The sequence below is a fragment of the Hirundo rustica genome, chromosome 9 (assembly GCF_015227805.2).
Source record: "Hirundo rustica isolate bHirRus1 chromosome 9, bHirRus1.pri.v3, whole genome shotgun sequence".
Lineage (NCBI taxonomy): Eukaryota > Metazoa > Chordata > Aves > Passeriformes > Hirundinidae > Hirundo > Hirundo rustica.
The window spans coordinates 30548640-30562098 of record NC_053458.1 but is presented as its reverse complement, the minus strand read 5'-3'; the positions used below and the strand labels follow the sequence as shown (position 1 = coordinate 30562098).

General features: G+C 52.0%; 2 protein-coding genes across 3 annotated transcripts in view; one reads left to right on the top strand and one right to left on the bottom strand.

Annotated features, from left to right (window-relative positions):
• Window positions 1-3725, top strand: part of PAPPA2 (pappalysin 2) — an 88064-nt gene extending 84339 nt beyond the window's left edge. The window contains 2 exon segments of the mRNA XM_040073152.2: window positions 1606-1704; window positions 3600-3725. Of these exon segments, the coding sequence (XP_039929086.2) occupies window positions 1606-1704; window positions 3600-3674 (174 nt within the window). The 3' untranslated portion in view covers window positions 3675-3725.
• The window catches only part of ASTN1 (astrotactin 1), a 61729-nt gene continuing 50662 nt past the window's right edge, over window positions 2393-13459 (bottom strand). Inside the window, exons 23-24 of one of the 2 annotated variants that reach the window (XR_009208120.1) lie at window positions 3111-3275; window positions 2393-2629 (exon numbers count right to left, since the gene is read on the bottom strand). Coding sequence is in view for 1 of the 2 variants with exons in the window: in XM_040072714.1 (XP_039928648.1) it covers window positions 11774-12008 (235 nt within the window). In the remaining variant the exon portion in view is untranslated. Of the gene's footprint in view, window positions 2630-3110; window positions 3276-8249; window positions 12009-13459 lie in introns of those variants that run through there. The other variant, XM_040072714.1, reaches the window with a different exon arrangement.

Genomic DNA, 13459 nt, shown 5'->3' with positions numbered 1-13459 from the left:
TAACAGTGTTGCCTTGAAGTACCCTTGTCTCCTGTGGACGCAGTTTGTGACAGGGATGACTGGAGTCAAATCCCTTCTTGTTTTTGAGCGAGCTACCTAACTCGGCACTGCCTCAATTCCACAGCTCTAGGAAGGTGTGCTCTTTCTTCTGCTCTTCCAAAATCTTCCAGGCTAATGCAGTCTCTCTGTGGCTGCCTGAATTTGGCCTGTGGCCTGTCCTACTGATAGTGGAGACCAAACTTGGTGGTTTGCCATAATCCCCGCTGCTACTTCCTAAAGTGTTATTAGCCTGTGTTAAGCCCATTTCTGTTCCTTGTGAGTCACAAGGACAAAAAGCCACATGGGTTCTCTGGTTTTGGCATGGCTTTTTCATGTGAATTACTGGTATTATCACCAGGCCCACATATTGGCTTTGGCACAGTGGGTGCAGGGCTGCTGCGGTGCAGTGACATTTTTCAGCAGGCTCTCATTCAGTTTAAGGGTGCTGCTTCATGTGAGTATGCATCATCAAAGGCTATGTCTGCGCATTTTTGGGAGTTCAGTTGTTGTTTGGGGCTGACCAGATCCAATGAAATGGGTCAGTTGCTTCCATGAACAGCAGGATAGGCAGGTTTCCACCAAAGAGTCCTCTTCCGTCTGAAGAAGAGAAGACTCTGTGGAGACCTTAGAGCACCTTCCAGGGCTAAAAGGGGCTACACAGGGGTCAGGGAGGGACTTTTGGCAAGGGCATGGAGTGATAGGTTAAGGGGTAGTGGCTTTAAACTGAAAGACGGTGGATTTAGACTAGATATTAGGAGGAAATTTTTGACTCTGAGGGTGATGGGACACAAGCACAGGTCTTCCAGAGAAATTGTGGCTGCCCCATTCCTGGAAATCTTCAAGATCAGATTGGATAGGGCTTGGACACCTGGCCTAGTGGAAGATGTCCCTGCCCACGGCAGGGTTGTTGGAATGAGATGGTCTTTAAGGCCCTTTCCAATCCAAACTATTCCATGATCCCACAATTCTGATGGAAAATGTCTTCCTGGAGGTCAGCCATGGTTGCTGGGCCAGTCAGTGCCATCACAGAGCCCAAAGTGACAGTAGCATTTCATTACTAACCACTCTATGAAGGGATGGCTTCTCCATCCTGTAGCTAGTTCAGAGGCTGCTGGGCAGTGCTGGTGTTGGTCTGTGATAAATAAACCTTGGCTAAGGACCGCTCCTGACGCCTCCTTGCGAGTGCTTCCCATGCACGTCGCTGGTCGCAGCCATTGCACTGGACAGTTTTTCAGCCATCGCTTGCTGCTTCTCAGCCACAGTTGCTTCTTCTCTGATCAGGTGACTCATGTAACTAAACAACAATAAACTGGTTTTCTGAGTGGCTGCTCATACCATTTAACATTTCTGACACAATTCCACGGTCCTCTAGCTGCTGCCCGTGGAACACCGACTGCTGCTGCATCCGCACCAGCTGGGATATCTGGTGCCCTTTGGCTTTGAAGAGGGGGTTGTGTGTGGTGGAAGTGGGCACAGGGGCCTTGCTGAGGGCCTGGGACCTCTACTTTTTGGGGCAACCTTATGCTTTTGAACAGCCTTTCACAAAGCCTTGTTCCTCTGCCTTAGCCCTTCCAAGCAGACGGCTGGTGCGACACCATCAACAACCGGGCATACTGCGGGTATGACGGCGGGGACTGCTGCTCCTCCACGCTGTCCTCCAGGAAGGTAAGAGAGTACCTCCCGTGGCCTTGGCCAGGATCTGTGGATTCAGGGGTGACCGCTATCTATGTTCTTTGGCTTTGCTGGCTGTGGAACTGAGCCTGCAATGTAATTCTCCCATGAACGGAGAACAAACGCAGGATTTTAAACCAAAGCCAGCTGAAGCTGATGGACATCATCGCACTGATTAAGAGCGCGGTTTGGACTCGGGCCAGTGTGATTGAAACTTCAGCCCAGCTCCCACTGAGGTTCATGGGATTTTCTCTCGTTTTGGGAAACGTGTCCCAAAGAAATTACTTCCATAGGACATCGTGCTAGACACGGTGAGTCAGAAGTCACCTTGTGTAATTGAGCTGTCTCAGGGGATTTTTGGTATGGCCCACTGGCATCTGCTACGAGTGATGTTTTCCTCCCTCTCTGAGGAGGGAAGGAGGCGAGAATAGCGTAGAGGGAGCAACTTGGCGTTAGGGTTGCACAGACCCTTCTTTGTCTCCCATCACAACCTTCCCTCCCACCTAACTCGCTATCCAGCACTCACAGCCCATTCTTCCTAATCATATCCAACAGCAAAACAAATCACAGGGCATGAAATAATTTCTCACTGCGAAAATATGTGAATTTGGATCTTCTCATCTTTGTTGTGGAGCTTGAATCATTTCTCCTTTCATCACGCATACATACACAGAGAAAAGGAAAAATAAAATCCTGGGAAGATCCACTTGAGATAGGAGAGAAGAGGCTTTACACCCAAGTGACGAGTGAAATCCCCACAACAATATCATGACATCTCAGAGCAAGACATGGCCAAAATAAAGGATGGGTTCACAGTAGAAAGTGGGGGGGTTCGGTCCCATGGCTCTCAGGAGACCCAGATCCAGCTCGCATCCCCCACCGGTTCAGATCTTCTGCTCAACAAGCCTCCAGCACATCCCTGTTAAGGCAGGTGGAGAAATACAGGGTTTAGACATCAGAAAAAATCCCCAAAGCTCTCCAGCCCATCCTTCACTGATCTAGCCTGTGAAAAATCAAATGTGTTTTCACAGTAAGAAAAAACTCCTGGCTCTGAGCCTGGTGTGTATAAAATCTCTGAAGGAAACTGTTTTCTCGGCTCCCATGGCTCATTACCAGGCCACTGTCAACCAAGAGTCAGATGCTCACTGAATGCCCTCGGTCCTTTCTCTGCTACCACCAGCTAAGGGGACACAACCTTGCTCGGTCACACGCCGTGGTTGTAGAGAAAGTAGTGTGCAATGAGCCTCCCAAGCCGCACAATGGGGTGTCCCAAAGCCGCGCAGTTTGTGAGTGGCCCTAGATGAACCCACTGCCCGCCCCATGGAAGGCTGCTCTGCTCACAGAGCCTCCATCCTGCCTGGCTTTCCTTAATCCACAATGCACAAGGACAATGCACCTACCCTGGCTTTTATGTCGGGCAGTGTGGAGGTCAGCTTGGCAGCTGGGACCTGGTTGAGTTCCTCCGAGAGCTGTAGAAGATGAGGCCATGTTATCTTCACGCTTTGCTGGAAGAGTCAGGAGTAGCTGACAGGTCCATAGGTTCAGACACAGATGAAGGGGATTCTCTAAAAGGGACCAAAGTAAAACTTAAATCCAGAGGTGCCTCACCACTGCTAGCCCTAGTCTGAATGTCTTACACCCATCAGTGGACACTTCTTCCCAGGGCTTAACATTTGAGACCACAAAATTTGAAGCACATTAACGAAAAAGGGAAAGGCTAAGAATACAAATTCATCTCGGGACAGGTGTACGAGAGCCCATTCCTCAGCGAGCGCAGGGCCTGGGAGCGCCAACAGCAGGGCGCGTCTGTTTGTCCGTACCAGGGTGGAGAGGCCTTGTGGGAGCACGGGGGCGTCCCGGGCAGCTGAGGTGTCCCTTTGTTCCCCCAGGTGATCCCGTTCGCTGCTGACTGCGACCAGGACGAGTGCACGTGCCGCGACCCCGCGGCCGAGGAGAACCAGTAGCAGCGCCACGAGGGGCCTCTCTGGGTCAGGCCGCGCCGGAGGAGCCAAGGGGCGGCAGCAGCAGCGGGGCCGTGGGAATGGCGGGGGCTGGGGGCCAGGAGCCCGAGGGAGAGCCGGGCAGGGGGACGGCGGCTGCACACGGAGGGCTTGGGTCCAGGCCACCGAGGAGCCCAGGAGGGCGGGCGGGTGGTCCCCTCCCCATCGCTGCTCCCTCCCGAGGGCACGCGAGGCGCTCGGCCAGGGGTCTGGCGCCGCCTCGGCCACACGCTGGGCTAGGGTCCATCCACGCCCAGGATGCTGCCGTGGATGTTCGTCCCGGTCCGGCTCCTGGGTGTCTGTCTTTGCTCTGGATTTTGTCACTATTCACCCCTCTCTGCTGTACAGACTTCTTTTAGCAAGGTCGAGGTAGTTGTGATCTCTCTGCAAATATTTAAACTTAATTGTATCTATATACATATATATAATATATATATAAATATATATTATATTTTCTTTGCTCTTGATGAAGCTGAGAAAGGATATCCTTTATCACACACCCATGCTGCTGTGAAGTACAAACCATTGGGAAAAGCGCAGGTCAGGGCTGGAGGAGCAGGGATTTTCCCCTTCCTTGCTGAGAGGGAGCTGGAAGGGGGACAGAGTGAGAAGCCAAACATCCAGGCCGTGCCAGGAGAGGGCTCCCAGGTGTGGAGGCTCCCACCTCAAGGTGATTTGGGCACCTTGCAGGGACCAAGTTTTGCCCTTGGTATTTGCCAGTGCTTTGCCTTGTTCTTTTTAGGGTGTGGATCGCGATCGGGATTCTCATACATCCTGATCCTGGCTGAGAAAAAAATGTTATTGTGCCCTTGAATCATCCCAGTGAGCACAACAAATTCCAAGGGCACCACAGGCATCCATCACACATTATTTTAGAGCTCTCTGGGCAGGTTTATGTGTCCATGGGGATCACTGCATGGTCAAGAGGAGCAAAGACTCAGCATGCTCCCTCTCTGTCTCACTCCCCCAGCCACTGCACACCCAACTGGATGTAGAGGCCAAACCAGCATAGCTTTGTGATGCTTGAATGAAGGATGCTGAGGCGGTCCTTCTTCTTTTTCCCCCACGTCTGAGCTCCAACTGAGTTGTGTTGTCAGCAGCTCTCAGAGGAGACTAGACCTTGTAATGCTAAAGGGACCAAAAAAAACTTGTCAGGAGGCTTTAAGAATAATCTTCTCTCACTGAGATTTTCCTTGGTAGTATTATTATCTCTGTCCCAGCCCTTCACGCCGGACATACAGTTGCTGACTTCCAAGAGGCTCTTGCTGCTGTAGGCACTGAGTGAAAATCTGCAGATTCAATTCTGGCCTCAGAGAAGCCCAGCAAGAAACTCTGCCCCCCATAATGAATTCCCAGCAGCTCAGCTTGGACCCCGCCGCATAAAGGCAGCAACAGGAAAGGTGCCTGGCTCCAGCTGGGATTGTCACTGAGTGTTTTGTGCTGCAAAGAGGCAGAGAAAAGGGATAGAAAGAGGGGAGGAGAGCAGAGGAGGGACCACAGAGTAGGAACTCATTGCAGTGTCCCCGGGTGAGCTGCAGGCTGGGACCGAAGGACCCCAGGCTGTGTCCTGCCTGCATGGCCCGTGCTGTTGGATACAGGCTTCGAGCCAGTTTGTCTGGAGAAAGAGTGGTGGAGAGAGGGTGACACGGTGTGGAGAGACCAGGAATTTTCAAGGCATCGTTTCAAGGCTTCCACTAGCTCTACCCCATCCTATTTTGTAAGGAATTTCCTATAGTTGTGTTTTACTGGAGGACCTGAGGCGGGGGCAGAGGTGCTCGGACATCCTATTAGCATCCAGGCAGGAGAGGCCTTGTCCTTCTCCAAGCCCTTTCCTGTCCCCAAACGTCCCCATCCACCTGGCCTAGGCAGAGATTTGAAGAGAGGTGAGGGACATGAGCCCCATCTCCACTTGGGACACTGACAATTCTGTCCTCATCATGCACAGGTGACACCACCCCAGAATTCACTGTCATTGGGCAGATAGCAGCAATATTTTGTCAGATACCCACTTTTCAATAAAAAAAACAACCCTCAAGCAACCCAAGGAAATTCAAATAGCTGGCCCAACACCCCCAGGATGTGCAGCTCGGGCAGCCTGTCCTGCTCCACCAGTGCAGGAAAGGGGAGATCCAGGGGTTCCAACACAGCAGGAGTGGGGTTCTGGCAGCCCTCCACAGCTGGGGACAGTGGGGATGTGGCATGAACATGACATGCAGAAGCAGAATTTCAAGTCCCAGCACCCTGCCATGACAAACCCTTCTCTACCTGGTGTCAGCATTACCTGGATGCCTATGTGTTTATCTGCCAAATTTGTATCCTTTTGGCAGGAGAATCCTGTTGTTGTTTTTTTTTCTCTGCTCACCTGTGTGTGCAGGGAAGGGACTGTGCCCCATGGACAGGGGAGCTGGGGAGTTGGGATGGGAAGTGCTGGCTTGGCTGGTTGACATTTGTGCTTCTCATGACCAGACAGCTTCTACGTACCGAAATATTGTTCTTCTATAGCAACACTGAGCGGTTTTTGTCCCCTTTAGGATTTTATTCACAACGGAGGCTGCTGCTATTTTTATTTTTTTGTATTTGATAATTATTTTTTATAAAAATCTATGAAAAAAAAATAAATAATCTTCTCATCCTCCATCTCTCTTGCCTCCTTGATTCACCCAAGAAAGGGCCAGGGAGGTGGTTTGCTTGTCCCGACACCTTTGGTCTGACTTATCCTCCTCTTCCCAAACCACAGACTCTCGCAGCCCAGTTGGAGATTTCCTTTGGGTTTTGGGGTGTGGGGGGACACTCACCTCCAATGCCACGCCCTACTTCAAGGCTGCCACCCAGGCAGCTTTTGCTGTGCCACCAGCTGCAAGGACACTTTTGAAGAAGGTCTTCTCCTGGTTATGCTACAAACTGGTCGCTTTCTGGTCACCTTTTGTAATTAATCCACTCAAAATGTAGGGAAATGTCTGTGTGTGTTTGTGTGTGTATGTTCACACCCCACCTCCCTGGGGATGGGGAGCAGAAGGTGCCCCACACTAGAGTCAGAGGACCATGTGGTATCCTGGCAAGAAAGTTAAAACCCAAGACAATAAAGTTGCTCTAAGGTTTTGTACCTATACACTGCAAAACACCAAAAAGCCCTTGCCCTGGGTTTAAGCCCCACTCTTCTTCCTCCAGCCATCTCTGATGCTCCTCACTGGTCTTTTCTTCATGTCTGGCCTTTGCACAGGGACTCAGTCCCAGAGGAGGAACCGCGTCTCCTGGTACCATCAGATGTCCTCTCCAGGGCAAAGCTCCCCAAATCACACACTCTGGACAGGAGCCAAGGGCAGCCCTTCCAGCACACACACACACACACAAATTACCAAACCCTTCCTAAAACCCCACCAATGTGCTGGTGATGCACCCCTTGCAGTCCACTTCACCCTTTCTGGGGGTGGTTTCTCCAAACCCCCATGGATTGCAAGCCAGATGACCCCGAGAAGATTTTGTCATGAGCCAGCTGTGCTCATATATTTACACAGCAGTTTAGGCTTGCAGCTGCACACCCTGATGCCACAGAGACCCTCTCCTCTTCCTCCTCCTCCTCCTCCTCCTCCTCCTCCTCCTCCTCCTCCTCGCTCCATAGCCACAGCTTATTGTGCAATGAGATGGTGGTTAACTGCATGGAAAATAGCAGAAGGAAAGTATTGGGTGTATTTTTAGCTTATTTTCCTGCAGTGTAGCACTAGGAAAAGAAAAAAAAAAAGAAGTCATTCCATGAGACTTGATGAAGTCTGGTTTCCTATGGATTCGTGTGCTATAGCCCCTAAAGCCCCGCTGTGTCCTCCCAAGTGTCCTGTCTGTCTGCCTGTCTGTCTGCCCAGGCTCTCCCTGGGTCTTCCACCCATCTGGCAGGGCAGGTGGCAATACACACTGGACTTGGCCAAGGGACCTGCCCTTTTAAGTCCTGATGGCCTGACCATTAGACACAACACAGCCCTGTAAGTGACTTTTGGCATCTTTTGCAGATCTCACCTCTGTCCAGGCACTGGTTTTCACATTTTCTGTGGGACATTAGTACTCATGTTGCTGCTAGTGCTCTGTCAAAAGTCTGCCAGATGGACCAGGGCATTCTCCAGGGGTGCTTGACCACCAGACAGCACCATCCCATCCACCTTATATACTAAAAGGATGGCTAAAAGAAGCTTTTTTGGACTCCGCTTCCAAGTTCCCAGCCTCTGTGGAAGTTTGCAAATCAAGGACAGAGAGACCCTTGCCGAGGACATGTGAATGCAGTTTTTCCCCCAAAGGTGACTGGACTGATCTTCACCTTCCCACATCCAGCAGAGCAGGTGGGCAAGAGGAGGCGCAGGACACGGCTCCGTCTGTGGCTCCATCTGTGTGTGCTGAGTGGTTTGGGACTTGGCTAACCCAGTGGGCAGACACGCTAATGCTAAACTTGTGTGAAGCCTCACCCGAGTTCAAAGGCTGGGAGTGTTTCATCTGCAACCAAAGATGACATCAACTGGACCAAATCTATAAACAAACACTCCAGTTTGCCAGAGCCAGGGATTACTAACAGCTCCGTTTAATAGTCAGTTAAATTATCATCTGGAGTTTTACATAGTGTTACAATGATTTTTGTCGCTGTTGTTTAAAACCTTTCTTTTTTATTCTTTTTTTTTTTTTTTTTTTAAGTAATCCAGAAGGGTTTTGTATTTCTTGCCACATGGCTATCTCACCCTAAAGCACCCTACTTTCAATCTACAGTAGTAAAACGTCACATTAGAGTTTTAATAGAACATCAAGGAACATGAATTGTGGCCATCTTTGTAAGGAAAAGGACCAAACCTTCTTTTTATATGTTAAATATCTCCACGACAGGGAAAAGGTAGTAATGCTATTACGGGGGGTACGGACGCAGCAAAGAAAAGTTAACGACCCAGAGGTTCATCTCAGGTGAATGATGGCTCATTAATTCAGAAATAAAACAAAAAGAAAGGGCAGGGGGGTGAAGGAGGTTGCAGAAATGGTTGGAAAACAGTTTTCATGTTGCTGGCAGCTTGGGGAGAATGGGGAGTCCAAGAGAGAAAATATTGTGCAGACCCAAAGTAGGACCCAGCAGCAGACGTGGATGGTGTCAGCTCAGCAGAGAACCACAGAAACATACAATGGTTTAGGCTGGAAGGGACCTTAAAGAACATCAGGTACCAAGCCCGCTGCCGTGGACAGGGACAGCTTGCACTAGACCAGGGCACACCTATTTCAGGTGAGCAAGCCCCACACAGCGCATGGCACCCAGGCCAGGTCTACAGCCGTGCTGCAGCCCCCATGGGGGTCGGTCTGGTCCCCCACGGTGGCTGCTGGCATTTGTCTGAGATGGGCTCATGGGGTAGCTGAGAGACTTGGGCAAGAACATCCAGGCTTGGACAAGGTTCTGCCTTGCAAAGCTGGAGTGAGGAAACCAAGAGGGAAGCCCTCACAAATCCAGGGTCACCATGAAAATGGCCCCACAGAGGTGCCACGCTGGCAGGCCCTGCCAGCACAGCAGCTGCAGGGGCACCACGGCGGGCAAATGGGCAGAGCACAGCCCTGCCACGGGGTGAGGATGGGGTGAGCCCCATCCAGCTGTGCAAGGGTGCTGCCAAACAACTTTGGAGGGGCAGCTTTCCCCTCACCCTCCAAATCCCAGCCCGTGGGGAACCCAGGGCCCAAGGAGCAGAGTCTGGCCCAGCTGGCTGATGATGCTGCAGGGCTTTGGTTGCCCATTCAAGGGCTTTGAAGTGTCAGCACAGAAGCAGAACAGAAATATCTGCAGAGCCTCAGCGTAAATCTTGGGGCCAGATGAAAAAGTAACCTAGGCAGGTGTGAACGCGCGGGGTGTCCAGGGTTTTCCTGGCAGCGTCGCAGCGAGTGGCTGGCAGACAGCTCTGCTCCTGTCCTTGCTGCTGCACCTAGCAAGCAATAAAAGAGAGGAGTCTGCTACCCAAAGGAAAACAGTCTGCATTTCACATAAAGGCCATGTACATGGTATTACTTGGAGAGACACCAACTGGCGCCTGGGCCGGAGCAGCCTTGGTTCAAACATCCCTTGGAGGCGTTGAGCAGAGGTGCCCTTTGCCCATGGCTGGACGGCTGCCCGGCTGGAAGCTGAAAGTTGTCTCAGCATCTGCTGGGATAAGCAAAAGGATAAACAGAAGCGTCTTGGCCTAGAGTCTCGCCAGCTGAGAGGAAAAGGAGCGACGCCTCGGTACAGATCACCTGCCCATATATACCTCTGCGTGGAGGTGGCGCCGGCCTCGCTCTGAGCCCTAAGCCCTTGGCAGCATCAGGCACATCAAAATATAAGGACAAACACATGAGGAAAAGGCAAAAGGATCCAGGAGACTTCCTTCTTGCACAGAGCAAACGTTTGCCTGATGCCCCCTGCTAGACACACTCGTTGCAGCCATGGCACGGGGAGGCCTAGGTGATACTAACTGCTGGGGGCTGCTCCCAGCAGCTCCCCAGTCCAGGCCAGCTGCCCCTGGAGAGATGTCTGCCCACGAGAAGGAAAGAGCAAAGCACTGTGTGGTCCTGCAGGAAGATACCTGAACTGCTGTTGAGAAAATACAGTGATGGGGTGCAGGGGACAGTTGCCTCCCTCATCACCATGCAAATATTCAATCCATGTCCTTGGCAGGTAGGAGAAGGAATAAGGCAGAAAACTGTATGAGACAGGCTGAAGACTCTTCCTGCCAAGACTGAAAAAATGAAAAGGAAATTTCTCTCTGGAGGCATTGTAAAACTCCCGCTGTAGGGATCCGCTCTTGTCCAGACCAAAGGTGCACAGCTGGCAAGTCCAGAGCTCCCTCCTCTGCAAACCAGGCAGGAAGCTGAAGCTAAAAGGAACCTGTTTTCTGCCTCCAACATTATCAGCAGTGACAGGGATTTGGAGACTCTTTTGCTCGGACCAAACCCAGTATCCCAGCACAACCCCAGCTCTCTGGCTTTAAAAAAAAAGTTACCAGAGAAAGAGGCAGATGTGAGCCTGAACATGGGCAAGCAACATCCCCAGAAACCTGTCCTGCATGCCCTCTCTGGGACCAGGACCTTCAGGACCATCCTGCACCACGGCATTGGGGTACCTTGCATCCCTCTCTCCTCACCACGCAGGGCCTGGGCTATACCACAGCTGCAAGTGTCTGCTGCAGAACATCTTGTCTGTGCCATCTGGCTGCTGCTCTCCTAGCTGGGTCCTCCTCAGCAGCAGCTTGATGTTGCTGCTAAGTTTTTATTATGGTGGGTAAAATAAGAAAAGATAATAGAATGGATTTTAAAGTTGACTTCCGAGGAATTGGGCCCCTCAAGAGGAAAGCTCATGATGTCCAGCTGACCACTGGCCCTGAGGCCAAGCTTCTTTTGTAATGGAGGACTCTGCATCTCGGAGCACATGTGGGTTTTGACCATGGCAGAAGAACCTGAGGAGATGGGGTCACAATGTCCCTGCCTCTTGGCCCCAGCTGATGAAACCACGCCAGCTCTGCACCATTTCTCGCTCAGGTCTCACCCAGACCTCATGCTTTACACTTACAAAAAAACCCCATCCCAACCCTGCTGGCCATCCATCCTGTGGCTGATTAGCTCAGCCACAACCATAAGCATCTCAACCTGACCTGCATGCCCTGCCTCCACTTTTGTCTGCATCACCTGCTCCCCCCTCCTGGCTGTGTCACCGTGTTTCTCCCATGACCGGTGTCCCCCACCTTTGGAGACAGTCCCCACAGCCAGGGCAGGGATGGGGCAGGAGAAGGGGGCTGCGCCCTCTCGACCTGCCTTCTCCACCAATGCTGAGGAACCTCTTGGCAAAATGAATAAAACAAAACCAAGAAAACTGGGTCCCACAAGACTTCTAACTAGAAAGGCTTTTGGCCAAGTTGAAGAAGAAACTAATACTGAGTCAGTCCTGCACAGAGCAGCCGGTTTCGCTCCCCAGTCCGAATTCTCGCCTCCAGAAGCATCGGTGACACCCTCCCCCTCCGTGGGTCCATGTGTAAAACCCTCAGAAGCGCCCATGGGAAGGCCAGCCTGAGAGCAGGTGCCCAGAACCCTCAGTAGTCCTTGTCACCATAGTCATTGTAAAGGACACTCAGCGTCTGCTCCTCGCACGTCTTCCTGAGGTCCCGGCTGAGCTCCGACCAGTCGAGCCCATAGGGCTTGATCTCGCTGTAGCGGCACGCCAGGTACTTGAGGGATGAGCGCTGGAGGCTGATCTTGGGCTCCTGCAGGAGGCCATTGCACCAGCTGCTGAGGTCCCCCAGCTGAGAGAGGATGAGGCCAGCCTTCCTGCAGCGAGGGCGGGCAAGGGGAGATGCCGGGGGGCGATGGACAGCGAGGGGTGGCGGGAGTGATGGAGACACCACGGAGAGGATGGCGGGAAGGGCGGGAGGAATGTATGAGGAGAGAAAAGTAAAGACAGTTAAGGACACCATGGGAGCTCCTCAAGGGAGAAGAGAGAACGCAAGAGCAGCTGTGTGGAGCCTGATGCTGCCAGGACAAGGAGGGATGGGCGGGGCTGTGGGGACACGCCATCCCCAAGGCAGCGCTGCAAGCTAAATCCGTGTCAGAACAGCCCCTACCCATGGCAGACTCGTGTCACCATGGCAGGGACACCTGCTGCGCTGGTCTTGGGACTCACACCTCCCTGTCCTGTCCCCTCTTCTTCTTCCACCCTGTATCACTCACACAACAAAGCCAGGTTTGCTGAGAGTTTATTAAGGAGATGGTCACAGGTGAAACCCCCAGCACCCCTTGGGGTGGACATCACCAAGGACTCAAGTGACACCACCTGTCACTGTTGCAGCTACTGGACCCCAAAAACTAGCATGATGGGAAAGGCAGCAGGGATAAACGCTAACAAGGGTCAGGCTGACATATACGGCCAGCCCAGAACAGTGTCACCATGTGTGACGTGTCCTCTCCGTTAAGTGTATGTACTGCATGTTCAGGAAGCATGCCGGTCACTCATGGCTTGGTGTAGGAACCACAGAATCACGGAATGGTTTGGTTGAAAGGGACCTTAAAGGCCATTTTGTTCAACTCTCCTGTCCCATGGCAAGGACGCCTTCCACTTGACCAGGCAGCTCCATGTCCCAACCTGGCCTTGAACATTTCCAGGAATGGGGCATCCTCAACTTCTCCAGTGCCAGAATGCGCAGGATTGGGAGCAGTATGCCAGGATACCACTGAGGAGGAGGGAGATTTGAGGAAAACAAACAAACAAAACCCAACCAGAATGTCATGTCTGGCTTGTGAGGGTCTGAATGGAAGGCTGAAGGTGAGATAAAAATTATGATCTGCACGGGATGCAGTATCACGAGACATGAGTACAGTGAATGACACTCCTGCTACATGACTCACAATATTTCGTAACACAGCTTAGGAAACGTGTCCGACAGGACACCGTGCAAACCAGAAGGGATTTACTGGGGCATGCATCAAACACAGCTCTCTCTGGGAGAGCAGGGGATGCGGCAGAGCCCCCTGGTTCTTTGCAGGTGCATTTTGCATCTCCCAGTTGTGGAGAACAAGGTGACAAAAAGCAAGTCACTGCAGCAGCAGCAGCTCGGAAAGAGCCACAACCCAGCCAAGGAAGCCTTGGGAGGTCAGGTGACAGAGGCAGAGGAGGTCCAGGATGAATCCATCTTACATACAGCACACCCAGGGCATCACAGCCTCAGTGCAGGCTTGTCCTGGTAGTGAGGGAATGTAAATTACCAACCTTTTGTATTGGATGA